Genomic DNA, 14,962 nt, shown 5'->3' on the forward strand with positions numbered 1-14,962 from the left:
ATATATCATGTGTGTGTCAACGTCCCCCTATATATCAAGTTTGTGTCCACGTCCACCTATATATCATGTGTGCGTCCACGTCCCCCTATATATCAAGCTTTTGTCAACGTCGCCCTATATATCACGAGTGTGTCAACGTCCCCTATATATCACGTATGTGTCCATGTTCCCCTGTATATCACGTGTATGTCCACGTCCCCCTGTGTATCACGTGTGTGTCCACGTCCCCCTGTATATCATTTGTGTGTCCATATCCCACTGTATATCATGTGTGTGTCCATATCCCACTGTATATCACATGTGTGTCCACGTCCCACTGTTTATCATGTGTTTGTCCATATCCCACCTATATCATGTGTGTGTCCATATCCCACTGTATATCACATGTGTGTCCACGTCCCCCATTATATCACGTGTGTGTCCACGTCCCCCTGTATATCACATGTGTGTCCACGTCCCACTGTTTATCATGTGTGTGTCCACGTCCCCCTATATATCATGTGTGTGTCCACGTCCCCATTATATCATGTGTGTGTCCACGTTCCCCTGTATATCACATGTGTGTCCACGTCCCCCTATATATCATGTGTGTGTCCACGTCCCCCTGTATATCATGTGTGTGTCCACGTCCCCTTGTATATCATGTGTGTGTCCACGTCCCACTATATATCATGTGTGTGTACACGTTCCCCTGTATATCACGTGTGTGTCCAGGTCCCCCTGTATATCATGGGTGTGTCCACCTTCCCCTGTATATCATGTGTGTGTCAACGTCGCCCTATACATCACGTGTGTGTCAACGTCCCCCTATATATCAATCTGTGTCAATGTCCCCATATATATCAAGTTTGTATTAACGTCCACCTTTAAATCACGTGTGTGTCCACGTCGCCCTATATATCAAGTGTGTGTCAAATTGCAACGTCCCCCTGTATATCACGTGTGTGTCCACGTCCCCCTGTATATCACGTGTGTGTCCACGTCCCCCTGCATGATAAGTTTGTGTCCTCGTCCCCCTATATATCACATGTGTGTATCCACGTCCCCCTTTATATCATGTGTGTGTCCACGTCCCCCTATATATCACATGTGTGTCAACGTCCACCTATATATCATGTGTGTGTCCACGTCCCCCTATATATCATGTGTGTGTCCACGTCCCCCTATATATCATGTGTGTGTCCACGTCCCCTATATATCATGTGTGTGTCCACGTCCCCCTATATATCACATGTGTGTCCACGTCCCCCTGTATATCACGAATGTGTCCACGTCGCCCTATATACCATTTGTGTCTCCACGTCCCCCTGTATATCACATGTGTGTCCATGTCGCCCTATATACCACGTGTGTTTCCATGCCCCCCTTGTATATCACGTGGGTGTTAACGTCCCCCTATATATCACGTGTGTGTCCACGTCATCCTATATACCACTTGTATCTCCACGTCACCCTACATTCATGTATCATGTGTTCGTCCACGTCCCCTTGTATATTACGTGTGTGTCAACGTCCCCCTATATATATCACGTATGTGCCCACGTCCCACTATATATCGCGTACATGTCCACGTCCCCATATTGATCGCGTACATGTCCGTATGCCCCTATACACCACGTAAATTTCAACGTTGCCTGTAACGTACATGGCCACGTCCCCTTATACTTCACGTTCAGGTCTAGGTCCCTATACACGACAGGGACATGATAATTCGTTATAGCTATTTTTAGTATATTTGGACCTAAACTAAGGTGTTCATAGTAATTTTACACGTTTTAAGAGATTAGACAACCAAATAATCATTCCGAGGGTTAAAGATTTGTCTGCTGAATAATATTCCATGTGATTGACGTCACAATGGGACAACGATGACGTCACGAAATCATGAACATGCAGATGCCCTGATGAGCGACGTCTTTTAATGGTTACTTTAAAAGACTCAGGTTTCAACCTATTTGAAAGTCACGTGATGGAATGTCCCTATCCTAAATCCAAGGACATAAAAATCCGTGTCCCATCATACAGGGCGCCACATCACGTTTGCGGTGGTTTTTTTTTTTAGCAATTAGCTATTCCTAGAAACATGTATATTTAACAACGACAACTGAACAGAACGTCCAATGCAATGTTAAAAGAAAGGTGATATTTCGACAAAAAGGGGTTTTCTCGAGTATGTGATAAGGACTCGATCAAGTAAAATATATATTGATGTCCAGAACATATCAAGAAAGTCTTGATACTTTTGGTTATAAAGTGAATGGGCTGATGCATACATATTCTATTCTTTGTGTGTCTCGAAGAGTGACAACTCGCATTTATACAACAGAAGTTACGCATTGTGCAATTGGAGTAGTGAAAATAACTGGTTGTAAAATTGAATGTCCTCCATATCAAAACAACCGCCGTTTATGAAGATAATTTTAACTAGTCCATATCGGTAATATGGTTTGTGCGTCAATTTATATACACAACTGAAGTCGATTCATTATAAATTTTACATAGGAAAAACTTAAGTGTGTAACTTGAAATCACTGATTAACGATACATAAGCTTAAATATAGAACTATCTCGTCCATAGTAAGAATCGGCATTTTATTCTCCAGGTCACACGTGCCTTTGATTTAAATAAAGTAAGGCTTGCTAGGATTTGATTTTAAATTGAAAGATATTGAGGTTGGTAGGCAACTAGAAAAAAAATCAAATCGGAATTCCAAGTTATCAAGTCCCTGTGTGTCATGCGAGTTCATATTTCCCGCTTTTTATAACTTCTTGTAAAGTTGCTGTCAAACGTCCAAATGATCCAGACTGAAAGCAGACGATACGCTTAGAGCTGAGTGAAAGGAGCAAAAGTGTCAACTTTCCAACTTGATCTGTTACGATGATGTTTTTGGTGTGCATGTGTCGGATATGTGACTTTGATGAAGGCTTATAATTTTGTACAGGTACCGTCTTAAGACTTGATCTTTGCAGTCATCTGCTGTGTCCTGAAGTTAAACGTCATGCCCATCTATGTAACCCTTGCCCTTGGCCAAAGAAAGGTGCCGGTGGTACATTTATTTTTTCACTTTGAATAACCGGTGTGGCAGTTAAATCTGCTTGTTATCCATGTTGTAGTGTTAGGTGACCAGTGTCAGAACCCGTAAGTCAGACATTGTCTAATAAACAGAGATATACCGGTGATATATATGCACTGGAAGACTTCAAGGCCAGGTTAAGTACCATCCCCACACACACTGGCCCAAGTCGCACCAATTATAGATACAGTAGCCATCCTATTTAGAATTATACTTTAGATTTACTTTTAGATTTAAACCTTCTAGATTTCTCTGATTTTCACATGTTGTTTTTGAAGCATCATATCTTCTCGAGCTGTGCAGAGTCCATTACACTCAATCTGACTCTGAGTACTACTCGTATCAGGAAGGTGAAGATATTTAATAACGTTATACAGTATTGTATTATGTGTATAACATGTACTCGTACTCTTTTTGAGGCAGACATCTATGATTGGATGAAAATGATGTTATTCTGTCATCTTCTCCATAGTGTTTCCCATCCTAGATTGTTGAGAAGTGACACAGGTTAATTTACCATGAGAGCTCAGATGTTTTTGAAAACTTCCATTTTCTGACTGTATTTTAAGGAGTTTTGTCCTTTTATTCAATTATCAAAATGGTGTTCGCTCAATAAATATACATGTATCAAGTTATTTTTAATGGATTAACTTCATGCAAACTAAATAAGCAGGTTAATTACCTTGAGAGCTCAGACAAGTTGGATAACCACCATTACCCGTCTATAATTTATGGAGTTATGCTCCCTGAATCAGTGGAGTGAGTATAATCACTATTATCTGACCATAATTAATAAATCTATTCCCCTTGGTTTCATTAAAGAAATACTACGTGCATTCCATGATGTTTTATTGCAGTCATTGATCTACCAGGTATGTTGAAATATTTCTCCTTTAACATCAGTTACACACAAATATTATTTTTCATATAAAGGGCCCTCTAAAATTGTATTTTGATTAAAAAATGCTGCTTTAAATGGCCCACTGCTCTCATCTTCCAGGATTTTCTCTGAACGCCCTGGATTGAAGGACTAACTCAGTGATTTTTCTACCTTTTTTAGACAGGGGGCTGAGCAGTGTTATTTTGGGAAAATATCACACAAACAAATCATGATTTTTGGAAGTAGTTTTTGCAACGATTTTTGGTAAATACAGCAGAAAATATTCGGGGGAAGGGTCCTTTATATGGCCCCAAATTCAACTAAAAGATCACTGTATCAACTCTTAAATAATCGCATCCTGTTTCATATCATGAATTAATAGAATTTAATTATTGTAGGATTCTGAATTTGGCTGTGGAGCAGAGAGTTTTTGCCATTATTTGACTCTTCACAACTTGAACCATGCTGATTTATAAAGGAATTGATTATTTGGACAATGTAAGTAATTGTTTTGAATCTAAATATATCTGTGCCAATTTGAAGTATTGAATTACAACAGTAGATGACATATTCGATATCAGAAGCAGTGGTGTCAATAACGTTTGGAGTAAGGGAGCATTTGAGAAAATAGGAGCAATACACAGAGACATTTCAAGACTTTAAAGGTTAAAATTATTATATAGCTGATTCAAGAGATTTAACCAGGCACATACGACAGAATATCCAGTGGGAAATAGCTGGATACAAGCTCTTATTGACAATTCAGAAGAACACACATATCTTTATTTTAAATTTTAAAATGTATGTAAATAAGTATAATAGTTTTTAGTATAAATAATATAAAATTGTGTATTTTATCATAGCCTGACAGCATATTTACTGGGGCTGTGGCAGTGAGGGGATCAACCACTTATTTTACACCCTGATTTTGCAGGCTCTTAGTCAACGGCAGAAGTTACTTCAGAAATATCTTGTTTCTGTACCCCATCACCTGGAGCATGTGGATATGTATAGCCATACAGGCAAGCTACGGGACAGCAACTTCAGGGAGCCATGGAAAAGAGGTATGACAATAAAGATGCTTTTAGGAATACAGTGGTGGATCTAGAGGTTTTTTTTACAAAGCTAAGGGATTTTTTTAAACCCATGTTGTTTCTTCATTTTAACCCAATGTGATTAGGTAATCCAGTTCACTTATAATTAATGTAAATTGATGTTCTTTAGGTTTAGTGTGTGAATCACTATTCTCATGCATTATTACGTGCTTTCATGTAGCGTATAGAAGTATTTAAGGCTTCCGGTTGTTGTTTTTGTGTGATTGGTATAAGAGTTATCTCTCTTGGTTCAGAGTGATGTCTGTCAGAATACATACATCCAAGCTAAGTTTGATCATTAAAAAGTGTAAATCACTTCATTAGCAATAAGATCTGTTAAAAATCACAGGATTTGAATTTTAACCATCCCTTCCCTTACCCTTTGGAAGTATAGAAATTGGAAAGGACCTCACCTGTTTTCAGGAATCCCATTTAAATTTAAGGACCAATTTAATTTGAAAAAAATATCATTTATAGAGTGCCCAGCACAAACCCTGGTGATGAAGGGGATCTAATTATATAGCACTGCAATCAGGTTGCATTTAATGGTTGTCACAATTTTGGACACAATTTTGCCTGCCCCAACGGGGGCCACACCCTCCGTGTATAATATACATACAAAATGATCATGAGTCCCCTTTGCTCAAGGATGCCATTGGTCAGATTTGGTTAAAAATCCCTCCATTTGTATATTATGAAAACTTTAAAATAATTCTCCTTGAACTTTTTCATGTGTATGTATTTAGTAGTATTTTCCTGATTAAGTGCCTTGCTAATTCAAAAGATTAATGTTATGAAGCAAATTTGACCACTTAAAAACGACTTTTTTTCTGTAAACAATCAACCCGCTTAGCTCTTGTACAATATTTACTGCATTTTTTATCCCCGCTTTCACCGAAACGGGGGATATTAATTTGGGTCTGTCTGTCTTTCACGCTTCGTTTCTATGCAATAACTACAACAAATGTTAACCAATTTTCTCCAAACTTGTTCACAGGGTTAAATACCTTAAGGGCTCGGCCAAGTTTGATGACCATTTTCAGCGGACACCATTTGGCGGAGTTATGGCCCCTTGAATAACGAAAACGTCATTATCTGCTGCGTTTCGTTTCCGTGCAATAACTACAATAAATGTTAACCAATTTTTTTTAAACTTGGTACCATGGTTAAATGTCTTAAGGACTCGACCAAGTTTTGTGACAACTTTTAGCGGACCCAATTTTGCGGAGTTATGGCCCGTTGAATAACGAAAAACATCACTGTCTTCCGTTTCTGTTCATTAACTCTCGCAAATAGTATCCGATTGTCTTCAAACTTTGTAATAGGGTTCAACACATTAAGGGCTCGGCCAAGTTTGACTCCATTTGGCAGAGTCATTATCTGCAGTTTCCACTTAATAACTCTAGCAAATATTAGATAAGGCTTATTTTCTTGGAGTTCCAAGCTATCCATTATGTCTCAACAGCACGATACTCACATGTCTAAACCTAACCTCAATAATGTTTACCTTCAATATGTCCTGAAAGCGGGGATATAAATTCCACGAATTTGCTTGTTCACTTTTATTTTAATATTTTAATAAAAAAAAAATACAAATCATTTTAGCAACAGTAGACAGAAAGCTGCTACAGACTGAAGGAACACGACTTAATGCTGAATTGACTTGTTTATCTGAATTAGTATCTAATCAAATTAAGGAAATTGAGTCTCTTGGAAGGTAAGAACCCTATTTCATGCAAATTTATGTAAACTGCTTAGTTTTGGTAGACCCAGGAGTTAGTATGGTAATTTTAATTACTATCGATCATTGTGAAGCGGCGTCTTGAGAGTGGAATTTTAAACTAGATGAAATGCACTCTTGTCAGTTGAGTTTTGTAAAATCAATGAGACAACGCATCTCTCTGGTCTTAATTCAAGTGTATGCCTGGTATGAATCTCTATGGACCAGGGATACGTACATGACCTGCTCGTAATCGGTACAGCTAGGTATCTTGTATGTTGTTCGTTCACCTACAGCAGTACTTAGTTTGAAGCATTAAGAAAGATGGTAGATAATGAAACTCAGTTGTCATTATTTCTGTACTAAACTTTGCCTTACTGATTCAGTTTAAACTTAACTTTCGTTTTATAGAGGTTAACAGAAAATTGTATGGTTTTGTTGTTAACAGCTTCTAAATGCAATCAATAAGACAGCTTTGAAATGTTTTTACATCAATATTCAAAACTAAGTTGAACATGATTGAGTTTATGGTGTGTCAGTACACTTGTAACGAATAAGACTGAAGACATAAACAAACAGTGTAATCAATGATGAGCCCCTGAGATTTTAACTGTCTTAACTTGAGGATCCTTCGTTTAAGGCAGTAAAAAGACTTGCCCCTAAGTTAACACTTTCCTGTCGAAATCACATAGTCCTTATATATTCCATTGTATTACCTTATTTTGACAAGACACTGGAATAAAAAAATACTGAATGAACTACGTCCACTGTAACATTGTCAGTAAAATATGCTGTTTTTCTTTGTTTTTTGCAAAATTGACAAGTTTCAAGTGAAATGATGTATATTACAGTGTCTTAAAATACTAGTTTTTTTTTTTCTCAAAGTGGAATAACAAATAGATGGCTTGCCAATTGCAAGTCTTGTCATTGGCCTGGGCCCATATTCATGAACCGTTCTCATGCTCAAGCATGGACTCTGTGCTCAAACCAACTTTCTTGTCACTCACTTAACTTGTGTTACATGTCAAAAAGTCAAGTGGTAATGATGAAAATGGTATTTGGCTTGAAGTCTCTCCGAAATTCTTCAAAATCATGAAAAAAATATGATTATTTATTATTTTATTACTCAAACAAGAAATTGGGTTTGAGCTTGATAGTTTCATTAATATGACCCCAAGTATTATCATTGCTGTATTGCAGAGACATACTTGACAGTGTTGAACATGGAGTATTTGACCTTGGGGAGTTTATTCCTAGCTCCAATCCTTCATCACAAGAGGACTTTCAAGAAGCATTGCAACTTGATGTAATTGATTCACTCAAGACAAAAGAAATATTTTTGAAAGAGGATATTCAGCATTGGCTATCTGCCAGCCCTAGTAAGTGTCCACTGTTACATATAGCTATCTTATAAATAAATAAGCAGCACATGGGGTCTTTAGTATTTATGTTTTCCTATTTGTTATCTGGATTGTACATTTTAACAAAATCTTTTAAACTTTGATTAATTTTTACAGGCCTTATGGGCCACTTGCAAAATCAGATTGTTTTGCAGGAAGTCACAGTGACACTATGGTACAAAATATTTTCAGGTGATTCATTCAAACTGGAGGAAGTGTTTATGTCAGATTCTCTTCCAGACTTGAGTAGAAATTTACCAAGTCTGAATGCAATGCGTGGCCGTCTGCATCCTAATCAAGCCTCAGATCCACTGAATAGCAAAGGCTCGGGATTGCTGGCACTAAAGGACAGGATTGCACAGTAAGAATTTATTGCTTAATTCCTGCAGGCCTCATGTGGTATTAAACACTATAGTATTACGGAACTATTTTTTTTAACTTCTTGTTGGGTAATTTCAGTTGTCATTTCAAAATGCTGATACAAAATTGCATGAATAACATTCAAAAGAACAATTTACACCGCGTAGAATTATGTAGAGCTATGTAGGAACATTCATCAAATTTTGCCAAGAGAAAATTTCACAGAAGACACTACTACACCCCAGTTATCAATTCTAGCATATTAGACATAAAATCGATATGAAACTGTTTAAAATTGTTTGCATGTTCTTCCAAAATGTGATGATTTTTAGAAGGTGCCCATTAGCTGCAGTAATTGAGTTCTGGTATGAAGCAAGCTGTTTTAATTGATTGAATTCTGCAGTGAAATCTTGGGCTTCAATCTTTTAGAGGTTTTTTATAAGATCAACAATTCAATTTTTCTGTGCTAAAGGTCTGAAATTTTGTTAAAATGCAGTCTGCTTTCTGAAGAGATTTGCATTTTTTAATACTATGAACACGAAGAAATACAGAAGTAGGTTTGGTTATTCAATTTAATCTGCAACTTGATAACATTTGTCAGACTTGAGTCTGTACATGGTGCATTTTCTGTGATTCTAGGAAGTTAAAACAAAATTCATGTAAATTAAAATCCCGTATAATGCTGCAAACATGGGAAAGTAAATTCAATTTAAGTGTCTTTCTTTGAAATGAAATTTGAAATATTGTGTACATTTTCTATAAGATGATGATAAAACGAGACCCAAGTATGTTTGTTCAACCTTCAGGCCTCATGCAATTCGTGAATTAGACAGGGTTGATCATATTAGTGTCGAGGAAGGAATGTAGATTTTGTTGATCACAATGGGTTAATCTTGTTAATGTTGATAAGGTCACTGTTTACAAGTCTAACCTTGAATTGGAATGAAATGAAATGTTAAAGTTCTATCAGATGTATTTTTTGAACCAACACAATGCTTGATCAATAGAGATTCTTGTTTCGTCGCTATTAATGAGTATGCACTAGTGTTCACAGTGAAGTGTCGGGAAATTCAATTGTGCTATTTCTGGTGTTTTAATTTGATGTCGGCTTTTTTGCCCTTTCCATATTAATGACAATCCATCAATGTGACATTTATGAGTTAAATATTGATTCAAGTTTTTCGACGTTTACAAGAAAAAGGACATTTCTATAACTTTCTATGGTGCATTTCGTTCTGTAATTAGGAACCTCTGTCAGAATATACATTTATTTAATGATGTTTAATTAAATAATTTAAACATTTAAGACAATTTTAAGTATATACTATTGAACTAGATGCTATTGAGTCTGATATTGAATGGAGTACTCAGATTTATGTGGAAAATATAAAATTGATAACAGTAGTGAACAATATATTCTAGAGTTGTAACAATATCCGCTCCAGACTGTTGCTTTATCAGGGTTAAAATTGCTACGAGAATGTGTGTTTTTTTGTTCGAAGTGAAGAAGTCTTGAGTCAAGAAGATCATTGTGACATAGCAAGATGTGAAGCTTCCTCACTGGACTTTGATTGGCAGAAATTTGAATTGACTGAAGCAGATGTATGTACTAAAATTGAACTTAGTGTTGTTCTTCAGTGACAGAACTTATAATTGTTCCCCAGTGTCTGTGGTATAAATAATCAAATATTGCTGGTTTTATTTGGTATTTCATTCTAAAAGCAGTTTATTCAGAATGTAATTGATCATTAAAAAGTTTAAAAATACATTTTATCATATTTCAATGAAAATATATAAACACCCATGCATATCATTAAATGAAGGGAGACAGATTGTGCTAGTACTGGTTCTTTTTCCATTACTGGAAGTTCTTCTTCTGTTCTTCTAATAAAAAGACAATGTGCACTGATCTGCAATATATAGACTAATGTGATCTTGACCTCAGGATCAAAGGTCACATAAGAGCATACTTTTCAGTAACATTTAAAAAATCTTAATGAAACTTGCTGTATCTGTGCATCACCCACGGACAACTTATGTACATATGCAGTGCATTATCTATTGGTCAATCTGAACTTGATCTCAAAGTCAAAGGTCAAATAGTGGCAAATTTTATTTTTAGGAACATCTATGCAGGTTGTAACTTTTAAATCTTAAAGGATAATATGAAGAAACTTGCAGTACATGCCTGTGTCATCAACAGACGGTGTGCATGAAGTGCACTGTCAATAAGTCACTGTGACCTTGACATCATGGTCAAATGTCAAGTAAGAGTAAACTATTCAGATGTAGCTTTTAAACTGTTACAATGTTAAGGTACTGTAATTACCTTCCATGTCAAATATAGGTATTGCCTATTAGAGACATAATTAGGTTTTTGTTCACAAAACAATTAAATGTCCAGTTACCTGGTATTTATATCTTAATACTGTGAAAATAAATGTATGTGATAAGAAAAGTGGATTGTAAACTGCTTCATTATTGGCACTTTATTGTTCATAACTATTTTGAAAAACTCATTTAATTAGGGGGGGGGGGGGGGGGGGGGGCTTACGTGTCTTAATTGACAAATGGGATTTGAATATTTGGTAAGAAAACTAAGTAAACTGAATTATTTTACTATGATTTGAACATGTGGCATCATTATCAATTTTCTCTATCAATCACTTTTTGGCTTCTTATACATGTACTTCAAACTATATAGTTAAATTTGCTCTTGGACAACAATGTGCAAATTTTATTACAATAAAAAAAAGTAATTTTAAAATTCTGTGTACTCCGGGTAAGTCAAGGTTAAATAAAATGTGAAATGATCTATAAATTTAAACTGGACATTAATTGCAAAAGAAGTGAATACAAAACATTTGAAAGGAATTTTGAATTTTAACCCTTTCACCCATATGTATCTTTAGTAGACGCTACCATGCATTGATCTGGATGAGTTCATTATGATCTACAGTGGTGAAAGGATTAAGAATACATGTATGATAATTAAAAATGATGTTGGAATTGAGAACATTAGTATACATGGACCTGATACCTAATACAGCGTATATTTTCACTGACACACAGACTTGTATTTCAGGTTTTCCATTTCTATAAAGATCTTTAAAGTCCTGGTGTGCTGTCGATTTTAATAGCAATAAAATGTTTCAGAATATCTTTTACAAATGCCCTCAGAGTAATGATATTGATAATTGCAGGGTGAGCTGGAAGAATGCTTGTTTCCTTTTGAAAAAGAAAATGGCAGAAAGGAAGCAATTTACAACAGTACGAAGATTGCCATAGAATTAGGCACCTCGTGCCCATTGGAGGTGAAAAGTCCTGCTTCAGGTTAGATGGTCCCTCCCCTCTGTGATCAATTACTTGCACATGATTGCATAGTAGTTCTCTCAAAAATAGTTAATTGATTTTATGATGTTTGTTTTTCCATGGACAGCATTTATTTGGGGTTCATGCAATTTGGAAAGTTGAATCGAAAATCAGCCAATCTCATGTAATAGCAAAATTTGTATAGATTTAAAAAAAGACAAATTTAACTACACTGTATTAATAATGTGTATAACGTTCAAATGCAGATACGCTTCCATAAACAATAGTCTTTTAAACATGGAATTTGGGAAGAAAAAAGAATATTTTGATACCAAATAAAGGTTTCAATTTGGATACATATGATGCCTTTGCCAGTTTTAAAGCCATGCACTGGCTCCATTTTCCAGAACTATTAAAAGACACTATTGGAAATTTGTGAAATTCTACTAGATCTCTCATTGTGTCTCAAAAATAATACTGTACGAAGTCCTGTTTTTCAGATAACCATACATTCCTATTACTAAATATGATTTTAATTAACCTCCACACTAAATGATAGTTCAAAATTTAAAGATTATAGACTGCTATTGTACCTACCCAGTGTATCTGTTTTTATGACACTTTCATATACATGTAGTAACTGCATAGAAGTAGATATTCTTTTGATTTTGTTTTTATCAGATACATTTGACAGATTGGTGAAGAGAGATATTGATAAGAAGTACAAAACCGAAGTGGAAAAAGTAGACACCACACCACCAGTGAAATTTACACAATCATTCTTAGAAATTAATGAAATTGGTAAGTTAAATGAAAAATTGATGTGTATTATAGGCATGACAATTTCCATTTTACAACTGTGATTTGCCCCTTTCCTGATAGCATCATCCCTGCTTCCACAACTTACTGTTGCAGTTGATTCAATATTCACTGGCTTGCTCCAAATTTTCATGATTATGTGATGAATGTTAAATACTATTTGACAAACTTATAACACAGATTTACGAAAGATGCATGTTGATAAAAACTATCAACAAGTTTGATTTGTGCCATCATGATCTCATTGAAACAAATGATATTTTCTTAAGTTATGTGGATATATTGACCTTTTTGATAATGCTCATTAGTGGTCCTTGTGGTTTTCTTGTCACTACCCTGGATTTCTCTTTGAGAATGTGGCATTACTTAAACCTGACCTATATTTACAGGTGCAGCGTACAAAACAAAACATTGGTCAAAGGTCCCAAAATGTATATATATCTGTATCACTGTAACAGTCGTTGGTCCCTGACAGTACAGCTTCATTAATTCATCAGTTGGTGGTTCCTGACTGAGAATTGAAATGCCTTTGGACATGTTTTATCCAGTCTGCAGTCAATGAGGGAAACTTTCTCACATATTAAAGTTTGCCAAGGTTTAATTTGTAAAGTCAGTTTAAAATGTAAAAATAGTGAAAACATTGTGTGTATTTCTGATCAAGACTTTACAATATTACCATTGGCATTCAGTTGTGTTCTTAACATTTTCTTTCTTGAATGCATCCCTGAACTACATGTAAACTATATGTCTGAGGTTTCATCCATAAATCTGTCAGTAACTCCTTTCTCTGGAATATGTATGGAAATTAATTAAAGGGGAGATTGAAGAAGATAGGAATGTTTCATGCCGGGAACTATCCTTACTCTGGGACGATATAAGGATATTAATTAATAGAAAGACCGAGGTTAACAGGAATCCATCAGGGAAGACGGGGGTTGGGCGGGAGCTGTAGATCTCTCCTGTAGAATATGTATCAATTAAAAGAGAGACCAGAAAAACAAGAATCCTCTATATTAGGGTAAATATAAATTACAGCTTGAGGTTATTTTAGCTAACAGAAATTCATAAGTAAAGTAATGTGCATATTATCAAATAGTATTGATTGAAAAATATTTATTTGAAAAATTATGATCCATCCATATGTTTATCTAGCTGCATGGCATTCAGATTGATCAAAATTATCATGCCAGTTGTAATGCTTGATTCAGCTTTTCTCAGAATCTGCCATATATATATTCCATCTTTGCGTATTGCAGAGTTATCTTCTCTTGGGAGCAGGTATTGATTGTTACGTCATGGGTTTGTGTGAGAAAATTACGTCGTTTTCTCAAAAATTGATGACGTTACTCTCACAAACAAGTGACGTAACAATCAATACCTGCTCCCAAGAGAAAATAACTCTGCAATATGCAAAGACGGAATTGTCATATTTTCACATCATACATAGATGCATATTAATTTCTAAAGATTCAATGTCAGCTGGTGTACAACACTTAATCTCCTACAACTGCAGTTTACACTTTTAGTCCTATAGTGACTCATTGACCCCCTACAGAAATTAAGTGATCTGTATAGGGCTATCAATGCCATTCTATTAATGGTGTAATTGAATTACTATGTCATAATAATAAAATGACCAATTAAATCTACCGACCATCATGTTATTGTGAATGGTCAATCTCAGTCAGTGGCAGTCTGGTGCGAGGTGCAAAAATAGTAAATAATGGGCTGTGATAAGATTTCTAAACTAATGGGGTTTATGTTGTTCTTTTCCCCCCAAGAATTAGGTGATGAAGATATAGACATGAAGAAAGCCCTGCTGGATTCTCCCATGGTTGGCCCACGTGTACAACAACTGCCAAACTGTGATCTGAAAAAGTCTCTAGCCCAGCTGCGTTCACATCCCCTAATAGAGGACGACAATAGGTATACTTGAAATTACGACACGATAACAATGGGAAAAAAAACATCTATACAAATATTCTTTAAGCTTGTTAGCCTCTCATCTGTATTAACAGATAGAATTTTAGACATAGCACTTCATCAGTCAGTGTCTGTGTGTCACATTGTCTGGGACATAATTTGTGTACTTATAGACACATATACAATTGCAAAAAATTTGTATGTAAGTCCCTCATGGAATGGCATAGTGCCCCATGCTAAAATATGGTTTTGTTCCCCCTATACACACAGTTATGTCCTTTTATAAGTTTGTCTTGGACAAATCTCATATATCATGTCAACTAAAATTGCCAACTTTTGTATGCAAGCTTCTCAAATAATGGTTGAATGTCGCTAATTTC

At 35.7% G+C, this 14,962-nt stretch overlaps 1 protein-coding gene across 4 annotated transcripts in view; it reads left to right on the plus strand.

The window, feature by feature from the left end:
* Nucleotides 1-2,819: 2,819 nt before the first annotated feature.
* Nucleotides 2,820-14,962, plus strand: part of LOC110442175 (uncharacterized protein C9orf84-like) — a 33,131-nt gene continuing 20,988 nt past the window's right edge. For 2 of the 4 annotated variants that reach the window (XM_021485653.1, XM_021485655.1), the window contains exons 1-10: nucleotides 2,820-2,942; nucleotides 4,353-4,452; nucleotides 4,889-5,018; nucleotides 6,654-6,765; nucleotides 7,969-8,147; nucleotides 8,361-8,529; nucleotides 10,031-10,130; nucleotides 11,732-11,861; nucleotides 12,522-12,641; nucleotides 14,441-14,585. In XM_021485653.1, coding sequence (XP_021341328.1) covers nucleotides 4,417-4,452; nucleotides 4,889-5,018; nucleotides 6,654-6,765; nucleotides 7,969-8,147; nucleotides 8,361-8,529; nucleotides 10,031-10,130; nucleotides 11,732-11,861; nucleotides 12,522-12,641; nucleotides 14,441-14,585 — 1,121 coding nt within the window. In that variant the 5' untranslated portion in view covers nucleotides 2,820-2,942; nucleotides 4,353-4,416. Of the gene's footprint in view, nucleotides 2,943-3,896; nucleotides 3,947-4,352; nucleotides 4,453-4,888; nucleotides 5,019-6,653; nucleotides 6,766-7,968; nucleotides 8,148-8,360; nucleotides 8,530-10,030; nucleotides 10,131-11,731; nucleotides 11,862-12,521; nucleotides 12,642-14,440; nucleotides 14,586-14,962 lie in introns of those variants that run through there. The other 2 variants (XM_021485654.1, XM_021485656.1) reach the window with 2 other exon arrangements.

The sequence above is a fragment of the Mizuhopecten yessoensis genome, unplaced genomic scaffold (genome assembly GCF_002113885.1).
Source record: "Mizuhopecten yessoensis strain PY_sf001 unplaced genomic scaffold, ASM211388v2 scaffold716223, whole genome shotgun sequence".
Classification (NCBI taxonomy): Eukaryota; Metazoa; Mollusca; class Bivalvia; order Pectinida; family Pectinidae; genus Mizuhopecten; species Mizuhopecten yessoensis.